Here is a 17546-nt window from a genome sequence, read left to right on the forward strand (position 1 = left end):
CCTACATTAGGTAGCACCTTTCATCTTTAGGTCCCACCTCACTAATGCACTCCTGAATGCCCTGTCTACCTGCTTTCAACCTTGTGTACAGTCTCTGAATATTGGGCTTGGGGTGGAAACCTCTGTACATTGTGAGGAATTTCCAGGTCTTCATATCTACAACTCCCATGTCCTCCTTTGGCCAGCCCACTATACCAACTAGAAATCTGATAACTGGCAAATTATATGTGATGGGGTGGATCATGTCCTTTCCATTGAGATTCGGGATCTATCTCATTGTTAGGAGTACTTGGATGTTGGTGACTTCCTTCCTCCTCCTGGTTCCATGTGATTGTAGAATACCAAGGTACTTACAGCTGGTTTGTATGTCTGCGTTATGGCTGATTGGTAGTTCTACCTTATCAGACTTAATTAACTTTCCTCTCCTTATTACCTATCGCCCGTACATCTCCAGTTTAAATGACATCTGAGTGTTCTCACTTTAAATCCACATTAGATGAATCAGCAAATCTTCCTTCTCTTGACTTTAATGCAGCCATACTTCTCTAGTCCAAATGATATTTCAACATCTTCTTTGTAAATCTGTGTCGGGAAGATCATCAAATCAACATCTCATACATTTTAGCATATTCTCAGTTAGAATGGATATATGTCATCCCTGTAGCAAAGATGGTTGATGGAAGTTCCTCTCTTGAACGTATATCCATATCTGGTCCTTATGATTGGCTGAGCAGTTCAAGCATATGCAGAATAGGGGACAGTGCCGTTATCTTAATATATGCCAGACTTGATGGCCACTTACGTAACCTTGAATTCATTTCCAGGGTTGTCTTCCATAGCCCCATTGAGTTTTTGAGGAATGTACTTAGTATCCTGTTGACTTTGTATAGGTTCAAGGGTTCACAGATCCACCTATGTGGCATATAGTCATAGGTTTTCCTGCTCTTCTTGAGTCTGTGATGTAATGTGTTGTTGGTATTTTTTAAGTTGTGAGAGCAGCTTTCTCTTCACTTTGCTTGTTTTTACTTTTGTATACCTCAAAAAGGAGACAATAACAAGATCTTTATTAATGAAACTTTTCTTTAATTGAATAAATTTGCATAAGTACAGTTATACAATTATTATTAGTTTAGTATTATGATTAAGGTGGTTGTCTGGAAACCAGGATAACTGAGTTCGACACCTCTGTTTGGTATGAAAACTGGCTGAATGACTTTGGGTGAGTCACTCTGTCTTGAGTGAGTGAGAGAGATATTAAATTGAATATTTGAATTGTCCTGCAGTGAGTATCCTGTAGTTGGCTGTGGCGATTTGGCCATGGTGACTTGGCTGTAGCAAGTTGTCCCATTCCAAAGTCTGAAGACTGTTGTTGCTATGTATGCATATACATGCGCACGTGCACGCCCACATACACACACAAAGACATAGTACACAGATACAGGTAGTTCTTGATTTACAACCACAAATGAGCCCAAAATTTCTGTTGCTAAGCAAGTGTAGCCCCCTTTTACGACATTTCTTGCCACAGTTGTCAAGTGACCACTGCATTGTTAACATGTTATTAACATGGTTGTGAAGTGAATCTAACTTCCCCATTGACTTTACTTATCACAAAGTAGCAAATGGTGATCACATGACCCTGGGACACCGTAGCAGTCATAAATATGAACCAATTGGTCAAGCATCCCAATTTTGATCACGTGATCATGGATTGGATATTGTATAAGTATGAAAAACCATCATAACTCACTTTTTTCAATGCTGTTGTAATTTTGAATGCTAAATAAATGTAAGTAAGTCTGGGACTACACACACACACACACACACACACACACACACAAAATAAACACAAGTTAAAATAAGTAAAATATAAAAAATAAAATGTGATAAAAATCTAATGATAATCTAATACAGTGATGGCTAACCTTTTTGCCAGGAGGAGGGGCGGGGGGTCACGCACATGCTTGCCCACACCCCTAATTCTATGCGCCCCACCCCCGCGTATGTACACGTGACTCTTCGCCCTCTGAAATGCGATGGCCCGGTAGGCCCGTTTTCTCTCTTACTGGTCTCCAGAGCCTCTCTATGAGTCTGGGAGGGTAGAAAATTGCCTTCCCCATTTCCCTGGAGGCCCTCCAGAGGCCAGAAACAGCTTGTTTACCAACTTCTGGTTGGACAGGAAGTGAAGTTTTTTGCTGTCCCCAGCCTCCAGAGACTCCTAGAGAGGCTCTGGGGCTGGAGACAGCAAAAAATGTCACTTCCTGTCCAACCAGCAGTTGGTAAACAGGCCGTTTCTGGCCTCCAGAAGGCCTGGGGAGGGGTGGGAAAGGCAGCTTTCCACCACCACCCCCAGCCTCCTAGAGAGGCTCTGGAGCCAGGTAAAAGAGAAAAATGGGCCTTCCCCGCCACCACCCAGGCCCTCTGGAGGCAGGAAACAGCCTGTTTCCCTACTTCTTGTGGGCCCAGAAGGCCCGAAAATCAGCTGGCCAGTGCACGTACATGCACCAGAGCTGAGCTTGCATGCCCACTGATATGGCTAAGTGTGCCACCTGTGGCATGCATGCCATAGGTTCGCCATCACGGATCTAACATATCTGACTATGGTGATTGTGAAAATAGTCATTTTAGATAGGTAGGTAGGTAGGTAGATAGATAGATAGATAGATGCATTTAGAACATAACGACCCATTTTTTTATTGAAAAAGTTTTTACAAAAAAAGCTTCCCCCCCTTTCCCCCCTCCCCTCCTCTACCCTTCCTCCCCCCTCCCTTCAAAAACCCCCTCCCCCCTCCCCCTCGACTTCCCGGAACAAACACAAAGTATAGTTAAGAATAAAAGGAGCATATGCTAAAAATTTTCCTTCCTAACTCAGTTATACTCCTACAATTCTCATCAAATCCTAACCTCCCCCATAACAATCAGAAATAATACATCCTAATCATTCAAAGGCAGTCTGATACCTCTTAGTCTGATCTCTATTTTGAATATAGTCAATCCATTTTTTCCATTCATTTAAGTATCTTTCTTGTGTATTGTCTTTCAAAAAGGCTGAGATTTTTGCCATCTCAGCCAAATTAGCAACTTTCAATATCTATTCTTCTATTGTAGGTAGTTCTTTTTTCTTCCAATACTGTCCTATCTTGCCACTGTTACTAAATTTAAAATCAATTTAGTCGCAATTACTGTGCAGTCTGTGATAATTCCCAGTAAAAAAAATTGCGGTAGGAACTTTATCTTCTTTTTCAAAACATTTTGTATAATCCACCAAATTCTTATCCAAAAAGTCTTAATGTTCTTACAAGTCCACGAAATATGAAAATATGTAGCATCATCACAATTACATCTGCAACATTTTGCTTGCATATCTGGATACATACACGATAGTTTCTTAGGCTCTAAATGCCATCTATAAAACATTTTATAAAAATTTTCCCTTAAATTCTGTGTCTGCGTAAATTTAACATTTCTAACCCAAATTTTTTCCCAGGTTTCCAACAGTATTGGCTTCTGAAAATTTTGTGCCCACTTTATCATACAGTCCTTTACCAAATCCCTTTCAGAATCTATTTCAAGTAACACATTATACAATCTCTTTATATGCTCCTGAGACTGGTTTCTAATTTGCTTTACCAAATTTTCCTCATTCTGTACTTTTCTGATTTTCTGATCTTCCTTCCATCTAGCATGTAATTGCCCATATTGAAATCAAGTATAATTTTTCCCTTCTTCTTTTAATACGTGCAGAGATTTTAATTGCAAGCTACCTCTTTCAGTATACAAAAGATCTTTATATGTAATCATTTCCTGTTTTTGTTCTATATTTATATTCTCTATTATATGTCTGGGACTTGCCCACATAGGAACCTTATAATTTAGTTTGTAAGAGTATTTTTCCCAGACACGCAATACAGCAGTTCTTAACACGTGATTTTTAAAAGCCTTATCCACTTTTTTGTCGTAGATTAAATATGCATGCCATCCATATAGCAAGTCATAACCTTCTATATTCAGGATTCTTTCCTCCGTTAGATTAAACCAATCACTTATTGCAGAGAGAGCAGCTGCTTCATAATATAATTTAAAATTGGGCATTTTTAAGCCGCCTCTTTCCTGTGAATCTTGAATTATTTTCATTTTAACCCTCGCTTTTTTACCTTTCCATATAAATTTATTAATTCCAGTCTGCCATTCCTCCAAATTTTTATCTTTCTTAATTATTGGTATCATCTGAAATAAGAATAAAAATCTAGGTAAAACATTCATTTTAATAGCAGCTATTCTCCCCAGCAACGATAACTGCAATTTTTTCCAAACAGTCAACTCCTTCTGAATTTTTTGCCATAACACCTCAAAATTATTCTTGTACAATTTCACATTTGATGGTGTAATATAAACCCCTAAATATTTAACCTTTTTTACAATTTCAAATCCTGTTATTTCCTCTAATTTTTCTTTCTGTTGTTTAGTCATATTTTTTATTATCACTTTTGTTTTATTCTGATTTACCTTAAACCCTGAAACCTTTCCATATCGATCAATTATTTCCAACAGAGAAACACTTGAATTTATAGGATTTGTTAGAGTAATCACCAAGTCATCTGCAAAGGCTCTCACTTTATATTCATGTTGTCTAACTTTAATTCCCTCTGTCTCCTTTGATTCTCGTATTTTATTCAATAGTGGCTCCAGAATTAGAATAAACAATAATGGTGATAAAGGACATCCCTGTCTTGTTCCTTTCGCAATCTTAAAGGCTTCTGTTAAATTACCATTAATTATTATCTGGGCTGTTTGCTCTCCATAAATCGCTTTAATTGTTCTCAGAAAACAATCTCCAAATTGCATTTAATTGCATTAATTTAAATAAAAAATCCCAATGCAATCGATCAAAAGCTTTCTCTGCATCCAAAAAAATAAATGCTGCTGGAATAAAATTTTTCTTTTCTAAATATTCCAATAAATTTACAATCTGTCTAACAATCTGTCTCCCTTTTATAAATCCTGATTGATCAGTGTGATTTCTTCATTGTAAAACTAACATTAATCTGTTTGCTATTATTGTAACAAAAATCTTGTAATCATTATTTAAAAGTGAGATTGGCCTATAATTCCCAGGTTTAGAGCAATCCTGTTCCTCTGTTGGTATCAATGAAATAAAAGTTCTCCATGATAGAGAATTCCCCCTCCTAATTGTATCTGATTGAATAATTCCTTAAGTGGACCTAGCATCTCATCCTGTAAGTTCCTATAATAACTTTCTGTAAGCCCATCCGTACCAGGAGTTTTCCCCATTTTTAATTGTTTAATTACCAAAATAATTTCTTCAGAAGTTATAGGCCGATTCAATTCTTCCCTTTGTTCTAAAGTTAAGCTCTTAACCTTATAATCTTTCAAATAATTATCAATATCCATATTCAATATATTATCTTTAGCATATAAATTTGTATAGTATTCTAAGAAAGCTTTTTTAATTTTATCCTGTTGATATCTCTCTTTACCTTTATATTCTATTTTTTCTATAATGCGTTGTTTTTTCCCCCCCTTAAAATATATGCTAACCACCTACCAGGTCTATTTGCATTACAAAAGGTGTTACATTTGGCATATTGTATATTTGTGGCCACCTGTTCAGCCATTATCATATTAAATTGACTCTGTAATAACTTTATTGCATCTTTAAGTTTTTGATCATGCGGATTATGTATTAATAATTGTTGTTTCTTATGAATTTCCTCTTCTAGATACCTATGCTGTCTTTGTTGCTTATTCCTCTGTCTATTATTAATATATATTAATATACCTCTCATAAAAGCTTTACTCACATCCCAAACCATTTCTATCGATGTTCCCTTATTGAAATTATAATCAAAAAATCCTTTCATCTGCTTTTTACATTGATTTACATTATCCTGATATCTAGACAAGTTTTCATTTAATCTCCATGTTCTTCTGCCTTCTTTTTCTTGTTGCAATTCCATCCAAACTGCACTATGATCAAATAAACATCTTGAAAATATATTCATTTTCTTTACCCTAAAAAGCAAATAATTAGAAATTAATATAAAATCAACACGTGAAAGGGATTGATGCCTATCAGAGAAAAATGTATAGTTTCTTTCCTCCAGATTCCGCAGTCTCCATACATCTCTCAATTCAAAATCTTCTATCATCTTAAAAAAGGATTTAGGCAGCTTTGCATGTGCAGGTATCTTCTTAGATTTATTTATTTATTTATTTATTTATTTATTTATTTATTTATTTATTTATTTATTCACACTTTTATACCGCCCTATCTCCCTAGGGACTCAGGGCGGTTTACAGCCATATAAAACATATATATATACAGAATAAAACATTAATTTAAAAAACTTATTACATAAGGCCGAATATTTAAAATAGAGATATAAATAATAAAACCCCATTAAAACCAGATTTAAAATTTAAACATTTAAAAATTTAAAAATTCTAGTCCAGTCCTTCGCAAATAAATAAATGTGTCTTAAGCTCGCGGCGGAAAGTTTGAAGGTCAGGAAGTTGGCAAAGTCCTGGGGGAAGCTCGTTCCAGAGGGTGGGGGCCCCCACAGAAAAGGCCCTTCCCCTGGGTGTCGCCAGTCGGCACTGCCTGGCCGATGGCACCCTGAGGAGTCCCTCTCTGTGAGAGCGCATGGGTCGGTGAGAGGCATTTGGTGGCAGCAGACGGTCCCGTACGTAGTCCGGCCCTATGCCATGGAGCGCTTTGAAGATCATTACCAAAACCTTGAAGCGCACCCGGAAGGCCACAGGCAGCCAGTGCAGTCTGTGCAGGAGAGGTGTTACATGGGAGCCACGAGGGGCTCCCTCTATCACCTGCGCAGCCGCATTCTGAACTACCTGGAGTCTCCGGGTGCTCCTCAAGGGGAGCCCCATGTAGAGAGCATTGCAGTAATCCAGACGAGATGTCACGAGAACATGAGTGACTGTGCATAGGGCATCCCGGTGTAGAAAGTGGCGCAACTGGCGAACCAGGCGAACCTGGTAAAAAGCTCTCCTGGAGACGGCCGTCAAATGGTCTTCAAAAGACAGCCGTCCATCCAGGAGGACGCCCAGGTTGCGCACCCTCTCCATTGGGGCCAATGACTCGCCCCCAACAGTCAGCCGCGGCTGCAGCTGACTGTACCGGGATGCCGGCATCCACAGCCACTCCGTCTTGGAGGGATTGAGCTTGAGCCTGTTTCTCCCCATCCAGACCCGTACGGCTTCCAGACACCAGGACAGCACTTCAGTAGCTTCATTGGGGTGGTCCGGTGTGGAAAAGTACAGCTGAGTATCGTCAGCGTACAGCTGGTACCTCACACCGAAACCACTGATGATCTCACCCAGCGGCTTCATGTAGATGTTGAACAAGAGGGGCGAGAGAATCGACCCCTGAGGCACCCCACAAGTGAGGCGTCTCGGGGCCGACCTCTGCCCCCCCGTCAACACCGTCTGCGACCAATCAGAGAGATAGGAGGAGAACCACCGATAAACGGTGCCTCCCACTCCCAATCCCTCCAACCGGTGCAGCAGGATACCATGGTTGATGGTATCAAAAGCCGTTGAGAGGTCTAATAGGACCAAGGCAGAGGAATAACCCCTATCCCTGGCCCTCCAGAGATCATCAACCAACGCAACCAAAGCCGTCTCAGTGCTGTATCCGGGCCGAAAGCCGGACTGGAACGGGTCTAGATAGACGGTTTCCTCCAGGTACTGGGGTAGCTGACATGCCACCACATTCTCTACAACCTTTGCCGCGAAGCGAAGGTTGGAGACCGGACGGTAATTACCTGAAACAGCTGGGTCCAGGGAAGGCTTCTTGAGGAGAGGCCTCACCACCGCCTCTTTCAAGGCGGCCGGAAAGACCCCCTCCAACAAAGAAGCATTCGTAATCCCTGAGTTAGCCTCGTGTCACCTCCTGTGCGGCCAGCACCAACCAGGAGGGACACGGGTCCAGTAAACATGTGGTGGCGTTCAACCTACCCAGCAACCTGTCGATGTCCTCGGGAGCCACAGGGTCAAACTCATCCCAAACAGTCTCAACAAGACAGCTCTCTGACATCTCGCCTGGATCTACCCAATTTTGGTCCAGGCTGTCCCGAAGCTGAACGATTTTGTCGTATAGATAACCACTAAACTCCTTGGCACGTCCCTGCAACGGGTCATCCTGCTCCCCCTGTTGAAGGAGAGAGCGAGTCACCCGAAACAGGGCGGCCGGGCGGTTATCTGCCGACGCAATGAGGGAGGAGACGTAGCAAATTGTCGCTTCCCTCATTGCCACTAGGTAGGTCCTAGTATAGGACCTAACTAGTGCCCGATCAGCCTCCGAACGACTGGACCTCCAAGAACTCTCTAGGCATCTTCTCCGGCGTTTCATCCACCTCAGCTCCTCGGAAAACCAGGGAGCTGGTTGAGACCTACGCCGGGTCAGAGGCCGCAAAGGCATGACACGGTCTAAGGCCTCCGCCGCGGCCCATTCCCAAGCCGCGACAAGTTCCTCAGCCGTGCTGTGAGCCAGACCCTCAGGAAACGGCCCAAGCTCCGTCTGGAACCTCTCCGGGTCCATCAGGCGCCTGGGACGGAACCAACGTATCCGTCTCCCTGCAGTGTTGAGTGGCGGTCAGAAAGTCCAGGCGAAGGAGGAAGTGATCTGACCATGATAAAGGTTCAATGACTAAATCCCTCAAGTCCAGATCCTTCAACCACTGACCAGAGATGAAAATCAAATCCAGTGTGCCTCTCCCACTGTGAGTAGGGCCATCAACTACTTTGTTCAAAAAGTTTTTATTGGTCAAAAAAGGTTTATACAAATACATATCAGGTATGGTAAATTTTCATTTTTCTTATACAAAATAAGAATTTTACTCAAATTTTTAACACATACAACAGCCATATGGCAAGCAGGTGGCACGAAGTAGCTAAGTTTACAAATCTTACATACGCAATAAAGAAGGGTCAAGAATAAACAGAATATCATACAAAAGAGAATAAGGAAAACCAACACAATACCAAATATCTTTATCACTTCCTAGTTTTAGATCTCAGAACTCTGGGTTCAGCCTGACCCAACTCCAGGGCCGCAACAGCGGCAGCCGCCTCCGCCCCATGGTCTATAACCTCCCCTTCTTCAATTCCTGGGTCATCTAATTCCAGGAGGGCTTTGTGTTCCTCCACGTAGGCCGTAGCCTCCATAATTGTACTAATTTTTTCGTAATGCCCTCCCGGAAAATCATCAATCCTCTGGGATCAGCCATCTGAAGCCTACTCCTTCTGGTACAATTTGCTTGACAAAAGTAATATTTCTTTCTCATTTCACGTACCTGTCTGGGAATCTGCCTCAGAATGGCTATCTCCTGCCCCTATAAGTCAGTGCCCCACTCCTATGTTTTCTAAGAATTTCATCTTCGCCTCTCTTCTCACAAATTTGACATGAACCTCTGGGAACTGCATGCGTGCGTGCATATTGTGAATTAACTCTATAAACTCGATCCACATCCCAATTCATGAAATCAACACCTCTCCCAAGAAATTCTCCCAACAATTTAGTCACAACATCTCTCAAATCTTCTTGGTCCACTTCTTCCAGATTTTGAAACCTAAGGAAATAAGACATTTTATCCATCTGTAGTCCAAGCACAGCATTGCCTGTCGTCTCCTCTCTTTTCTGCACTGCCCGCATCTCACCCTCCAGACCTTCCACTTTCTGCTTATTTTCTGCTGAGACTTGTTGAGTATCCTTTAAATCCTTTTGGATAGTCACAATTTCTGCTCTTATTTCCATTTGGCCTCTTTGCAAATCATCCAGTTTCTTGTCCATATTGGATAACTTTTCCAGAATTCTCTCCATCTCTCCAGCAGTTGGTCTCTGACCTTTTGCCATTTAAAAGAAAAAAATTTCAAAATCCTCAGGCAAGCACAGTATCCTTGTAATTTCCTCCGGATCCACCAGGGGGCACTCACAGGAGCAACGAGTCCAGAGTACAGTTAGTCAACCAGGAAGCCGAAGGGAAGTGATGTCATCAAGATTCTCATAGTGAAGGCGGAAGCTGGACGCCACCACTGTTCGCCAGAGGGAGGGGGCCTCAAACCTCCCTCCTAAATTTCTCCATCACCTCTTCTCTCCAGAGCTCCACAAAACCGGTAATCTTCTTATTTTAAGTTCTCCTCTCCAGAATGACTCGTGCTCCTTCCAGCCGCAGGGGAGAAAACCCCCGCACCGGAGCACTCCACTGCCACCGATATTCCCTTCCCTTCTCCATTCCTCAATTCTTCTCCGTTCCCTGCTCACCACCAGGCTGCTGCAGTTATAAATCCAAAGCCCCGGTGTCACCGGGCACAGCGGCCCAGGCGACGACCAAAGTAATGGCCGTGGCCTGTGGCCTCCAAACCCCGCCGAGCCTAGGACGCGCCAGCATCGGTCCCCCCAGTCCTGTATGTCGGCTGGGAGACCCCTGGCGAGCCGTCCGTGCGGCAGGTGTCCTTTTCGGAACACCTGGCCCCTGGGGGCCTCTGCGGCGGCCGGATTCGGTCACTGGGGGCAGGAGAAGCCTCCAGACGACCGTTGCCCCTGGACACCGGAAGTCGTCTCCGGCCATCAACTACTTGAGTCAGGTCCAAGGCCATCATGGAAGCCGTGAACTCCCGAGCAACTGTCGATGGCATGCCGGTCGATGTGAAGTTAAAGTCCCCCATGACTATAAGTCTGGGGGTCTCCACCGCCACTCCAGCAAGCACCTCCAGGAGCTCGGGCAGGTACGTGACAAACAAGCCCATCTGACATCTATGACCCCACCTCCCAAAGAGGGATTCACACCCGGCAATCTGAGGTACAGTGGTCTCCCTTGGCTCCAGACTCTCTCTAATCACAACCGCCACCCCGCCACCCCTACCCTGGGCCCTCGGCTGATGGAATGCTTGGAAACCCGGTGGGCACATTTGAACAAGGGGCACGCCCCCTTCTGTGCCCAACCAGGTCTCCGTAACGCCCATAAGGTCCGTGGCACCCCCCTGGATAAGATCGTAAATTAGGGGGGCCTTATTGGCCACGGACCGTGTGTTGCACAGCATCAGCCGAAGGCCCGGGCTCTGAGGGTCTTGAACATCCGGGAAACGGGAGAAGTCAGAGGGCTCGGGGCGCACGATCGCCTGCAAACATCGAGCGCGTGCCCCCATAGAACGATATGAGCCCCCACTTCCGCCATATCTGCCCCTCCCACTTACCGTACAAATAAGACCACCCTCAACAAACGGAACGCAATCCCCGCCGTAACCTTCGAACCTATTGACTTACTGCCGCAAGCACACGCAGGAACTGAACCCCCTCCCGACGGGCTACCCCCAACACCCGCCCTTACCCTCCCACCCCTTAAAATTGCCCTATCTAAAAAACCCCAAAGGCTCTTTCTCTTCTTATGCCACCTCTGTGGGTCCCAAGACCGGTCATTGAGGCCGGCCCTTGGTAATGAAGTGGGCCATTCCTGCGAGGCGGGGGCACCTCGCAGGCGCAAGAGTTCCGGTACTGAATATCGCATAAATAAAATGAAGATAGAGGTCGACGAGAGGTAATACTGTCCCAGGATGGCAGAATATTACACAAAGTTAATCAGATAGATAACCATTATCTGGTGACACTTCAAATGGTGGCTGGCTTAGAGATGGAAGGTGGTATAATTAGAGGAAATTCTCTTATTCTTTCGTGTATCTATTGCTCCATTCCAATCTCCTAATATGATATATGATTTATAATCCCATAGAATCAACTTATCATGCAACATTCTGTAGTATTTTTCTTGTTGCTGATTAGATGCATATATACCAAGCAAAATAATCTTTTTTGTTTCTAGTGTAAGTTGAACAGCAATATATCTTCCATGAATATCTGCCTCTATTAACTTAGCTGGTATATCCTTTCTCAAATATACCACTATACCATTTTTTGTTATCCAAAGCTGAAGCAACAAAATGTTTGCCTAATTTTGAATTTATTAAGTATTTTTGATCTGATAGTTTTATATGTGTCTCTTGTAAACAAATCACATCATTTTTAAATTGTTTCAAATAATGAAATATTTTTCTTCTTTTCTGGGCTGAATTCAAACCATTGACATTCCAGGTCAGAATTTTATTTGCCATTACTGGCCTCCTGAAGCTTTTGAACAATCAGCTGAAGATTCTCCTCCCGTATCTTCGGCCTTGCTCCTCCCACCGCTTCTGTAGGTAAATCCTGACCTTTGCTTTGAATTTGTTGCTCCTTTTCTTTACGCTTGAGGTCTCCCCTTATCACTCTTTGTTCTTGTGGTTGTTCCTCAGATTTGTTCTTGTGGTTGTTCCCCATCAGTGGGGTCACCTCAGCTTCCACACTCATTTGACTCTCTTGAAATCTTTTTTCTATTACTTCTATTTCAACTTTCAACACAGTAGAGAGAAAATCTTTGGCCTTAAGCACAGTATCAATGATATCTTCTTCCTTGATAATACACTGTCAAACCAACTGGTACCTCCCATCTAAATTGAATCTGATACTTTTTAAGTTATTGTGTAAAAAATATAATGCCTTTCCTATTCCTATTCCTATTCCTCAGCATCTTGGGAGGAATCTCTTTCAAAACCTTCAACTTCTGTTCTCCTATTTCTCATTGTTCTTTTCACAAAATAAGCCACAATGTCTCTATGAAGTTTCTTCTGCCTAGCAATCCAGGAATTAACTCTGTATATTTTATCAATTTGATAAGCAACCTCTTGTGGATCCAATTCAATAAATTTCTGATATTTTTTTTTAAATCTTCACCTTTTTCCTCCTGTAACCCCCTGATTCTCAGAGCTCCTTCCATCGTCCTATACTGCATCACCACCACCTGATCTTCATTTTTATCCAATTTTGTTTGCATTCCTCCCATTTTATTTTCTAATTGCTGGTTTGACTGGGCAATTTCTTGCACCTCCTCTTCCAACCCCCTCCAGTCTTTTTGCCAGAGCTTGAAAGGCCATCAAGATATCTTCTCTTATTTTTTTATTATTCTCTTTTATTTCTTCTCTTAGTTTCTCATTATTTTCCATCATCTCCTTAAATCTATCTTCAAACATTTCCCCTTGCTCCTTAAGGATATCTTCCAAAGCTATTTCAGATCCCCATCTGCCAGCAGTCTTAGGTGGTTTAGAAGCCATCTCAATTTTTAAAGTCAAAAATTTAACTTTAAAACTTTTCTTTTCCCCTTTGAATATGGGAAAGCTCAGTTCATTACAATCCACAAATAACATTTCTTAGTTACGCAGCCAGCTTCCGACTTCCACTTCCTCTCAGATGCCATTTTAAACAGTCAATTAAAGCAGAGAAAAAAAAGTTTTTCTTTTTAAAAGGGTAGAAGTCAGGAATACTTGCGATCCAGTAATCGTTCACTCGCGCTCGTTCCGTCTGCATATAAAAATCCACAAAAAAAATCAATTGGGCAGAGATGGACACTTTCTTCTTTTCCTGCTTTTGCAGGAGCGCGCTGAAGTTCGGAGCTTGGCGTGGTTCAGTGGGACTCAACCCTCCGGGGCTCCGCTTCACAAAGCCAAGTCCTTGGGGAGATCTACCACTCTCCTGCCACTCTCTACTCTCCCTTTCTCCCAGGGAAAGTGCTTGAAGCCGGTGAACAGCTGATTTTTGCTGTTTCACCGGCTTTTACGAATTTTCAGCACGGAGCGCATTGGTTAGGCGCCCGACAAAGAAAGTGGCGCCACTGGAAGTTCAACGACCCAATTTTTCATTAAGCTGTGGCCCAGTGAACATTCTGATTGGAATAGTCAACTATCTGCTCTCAAATGTGAATAGAAGAATGTTAAGAAAGAAGACGAAGAATGTTAGTTATATTAATTTGCCTGGTATAGAATTTGATATTCTTCAGGACTACCTTACAGACTTTGAATCAGACTATCACCTTTTTGGTCCCTTTTGTCAATTAATATTCAAACTCTGATTCGGAAGATTAATCATTAATAGCAGAGCCTTTGATCTGTAATGTCCCACAGAAGTCTCCTTAGACCATCTATTAAGAGATCTTTTCGAAATTGGTGTCATCAACATTGTGCAGATAGTCCTCGAGTTACAAATGTATTGGAGCCTGCCCATTCCATTTGCAAGGATTCGTGGGAGTGAATCTTGTCGCACCTTTCACCCACACATTTGCTAATAGAATGCGAATGTGATGACCCGGATCATGGCACGAAAGCAACACAACTAGAGAACCGGTCTAACGCCCCTTTAATGCTCCAGCTTTGCTCCCAAACATCCCCATGTGTACTACAAGTCCTGGAGCAAAACTCTCACATGCATCTTCAGCAGCCTCTGGCTGCAAGTAGTCCAGTAAGGACGATTAGCCAAACAGAAACCAGGGCCAGCAGTCCAATAAGCCAGGTTAGCCAAACTGTAACCAGAGCAAGAAGTTCACCAAAGCAAGCAAACTGGGCAAGCCCCATAAGACAGAGCATAGTAATCTCCAAGCATCAGCAAGTTCACACAAGGCTTCACAGATTCAACGCTTGTTCCTGACAAATGTCTCTCCCACCGGCACTTCCTTACATCTCAGTCCTCAAGTGTGCCTTGTGAAGGGCAGTGCACTCTCCTCTTTCATAGCTGGCTCAGTTTGTATTAGTTTCACCTTCTCTCTTCTTTCCCTGATCTAGGATCAGGAGAGGTGGTCCTTGCTCTTTGCCTGAGCTCTGTATCTCCTCCTTCTCCCTGTCTGCAAGCCTTTCTAATACTGAAAAGCCTTGCCTGGACTGACTCTCCCCTTCCCCAGTTTCCTCCAAGGCCAACGGAGCCGCCCTTTCGATCTCAGTTGGCTCTTGTTCCAGCTCATCTTCCCCTGCAGATTCAGACTCTGATGAGGGCATGACAGCAAGGCTCTTTAAATGCCCATGAGGTATTTCAAGGTGAGAAAATCTATCGGGGGAAGGCTACTGATGAAACAGGCCACCTGTCTGAGACCACCCAAGGCCTCCCTGACCCACTGAAATACCTGATGCTACTCAAACTGTCTCCCCCCGCAAACTTTCTGTGTCAGGTCACTTACCTTGTGAAGATTTAGCAAACAGTCTCCTCTCCAGTCTCTCTCTTCGTGTACACTTTTGCAGTTCCATTTGCGTCTCAATAGGCCTCCCACTGCCCATTTCAGGCTAAAGTAGAACTTCCTTGGGCCGCAGAGGACCGAACAGCCCCCCAGAAGCTCCATTTTGGCCTGCAATGGGTCAGGAGAGGTCTCTGGATGGCCACAGGGGCTTCTGAGGGGCGGATCTGTGCCTCGGGAGCTCCATTTCAGCTGCAAGGTGCTGGGTGAGGCCTCTGAACAGTCGAATGGGGCTTCTGAGGGGCAGATCTGCCCGTCAAAAGCTCCATTTCAGCCGACAACATGCAGGATGAATGTTGCAAGTCTTTGCGGTTGTTCAGAAGGGCAAACAACTGCCATGATGCTGCAGGTTTTGGGCCTTGTTCAGAAGCGCTAGGGGGCGCTGATCGCTTAACTTCAAACATTTGCTAAGAGAACACTCGTAACCCAGGGATTAATTGTATGGTGTATCTCTCTATTTCTTTTTGTTTTCTAGTCCTAAGAAAATGATCTATTGATCAATTTGATAATTTACTAAATGACTGAAAAAATAGAAACTGTACTCAGATAAGATAGAAGTGCTTTGATCAGTAAAAAAAATCTGACTTAGATACTTGAATTCAGACTCCAGATGGTCAGTTTTGTAAGTTGTATATGCTTCTTGTTTCTTTACTATTCATAGATTTTTAGCTGAATATGCAGAATTACTGTATTTGTTGGATTGAGTAGTAGCTACTGTATGTATTTTTTAGAGTCTAAAAAAGATGTTGAGACTCTAGAAAGAGTGCAGAGAAGAGCAACAAAGATGATTAGTGGACTGGAGGCTAAAACATATGAAGAAGGGTTGCAGGAACTCGGTATGTCTAGTTTAATGAAAAGAAGGACTAGGGGAGACATGATAGCAGTGTTCCAATGTCTCAGGGGTTGCCACAAAGAAGAGGGAGTCAAGCTATTCTCCAAAGCACCTGAGAGTAGAACAAGAAGCAATGGGTGGAAACTAATCAAGGAGAGAAGCAATTTAGAACTAAGGAGAAATTTCCTGACAGTTAGAACAATCAGTAAGTGGAACAAGTTGCCTGCAGAAGTTGTGAAAGCTCTAACACTGGACATTTTTAAGAAAATGTTGGATAGCCATTTGTCTGAAATGGTGTAGGGTTTTCTGCCTGGGCAGGGGCTTGGACTAGAAGACCTCCAAGGTCCCTTCCAACTCTGTTGTTCTGTTCTGTTCTGTTCTGTTCTGTTATGTTATGTTATGTTATGTTATGTTATGTTATGTTATGTTATGTTATAATGTGATAGTATAAAGCTGAGGAATTTGCTATGTTGTGTGAATTAAAAACATATGGAAGAGCCTTTGGTATAATCAGTAGCAGCCACACTGAATTAGCATAAAATGTAAATGTGACATTATACCAATATTTTAAAATTTTGAATATTATTAAAGTTTGGTCAAATTATACATTATACATAATGTTTACATATTAATTTGTGGTAGTCCTTGACTTACAATCATAATAGAGCTTGCCAATTATGTACAGAAATTGTGACAGTCATTATATGAGGTACCCATGTGATTACCTCACTTAATGACCCCAATTATAGTCAATGACTCTATTGACTATATTGACCCTATTATAGTTATTAGCAGAGCCTGAGGTGCCACATGGTGGAGGAAGCCCTAGTAGACTTTGTGCATGCCCAGGTTTGCACTGCAGAACCTTCAGTTCAGATGTAGCCTCTGCTAGGCCTCCCAGGACCTCCCCAACTCTCTACATCAATGGGATTGTGGCCACTCCCAAAATGATGCCCAGTTCTGGGACAATGAATTCAGCCACAACTGCAGAATGGCCATGTGGCAGAGTAGCTGCTTCCTAAAGGAAATTATCCTAAAAGGTAAGTGATCAAACCATGATGTGGGTGGGGAAGACAGTGTAGAACCCAGTGGAGTGAGAAGCAGCCTGTGGAGCCCAGCAAGGCAGGATAGGGGAAATGGTGGAGAGAGCTCTGCAGCATCCTTGTGATTGGTTATAAGGGTGGATTGCCAAGTGGAGCACAAGGTGCTACAGTGGCCATAAATTTGGCTATGGGTCCTAAATCTCTTTTTTCAGTGCTATCTTTATTTTGAATGGCTGCTGAATGAATAGTTATAAGTCAAGAACTGTCTGTAATGCTAGACAGTTGTAGGTTATTTGAACATATCCTAAATTTGTTTGTAATTCTACTCTTCAAATCTTCGTTCATAAAACCTCGGTCTTTCATGTTTCTTTGGCTTATTTATTCACTTTTCTGTCTTTTTGTAATTCCCTTTACTTGTTTTCCTCTTCTTTTATTGTTTTCCCTGTGTTTACTGCAGGAGAACCAGCGCATGCAGCAGAAAATAGAAACTATATCCAAAGAGGTGTTTGACCTCCAGGAGACAGTTAATTGGAAAGATAAAAAAATTGGGGT

General features: G+C 42.7%; 1 protein-coding gene across 24 annotated transcripts in view; it reads left to right on the forward strand.

The window, feature by feature from the left end:
* The window catches only part of LRRFIP2 (LRR binding FLII interacting protein 2), a 175849-nt gene that overhangs the window by 130917 nt on the left and 27386 nt on the right, over positions 1-17546 (forward strand). For 18 of the 24 annotated variants that reach the window (XR_009154807.1, XM_058179881.1, XM_058179878.1 and 15 more), the window contains one exon: positions 17452-17544. The exons of the other annotated variants lie outside the window; for them this stretch is intronic. Coding sequence is in view for 17 of the 18 variants with exons in the window: in XM_058179881.1 (XP_058035864.1) it covers positions 17452-17544 (93 nt within the window). In the remaining variant the exon portion in view is untranslated. The remainder of the gene's footprint in view (positions 1-17451; positions 17545-17546) is intronic. 24 annotated transcript variants of the gene reach the window in all.

This window comes from Ahaetulla prasina, chromosome 4 (assembly GCF_028640845.1).
Source record: "Ahaetulla prasina isolate Xishuangbanna chromosome 4, ASM2864084v1, whole genome shotgun sequence".
In the NCBI taxonomy this organism is placed as follows: domain Eukaryota; kingdom Metazoa; phylum Chordata; class Lepidosauria; order Squamata; family Colubridae; genus Ahaetulla; species Ahaetulla prasina.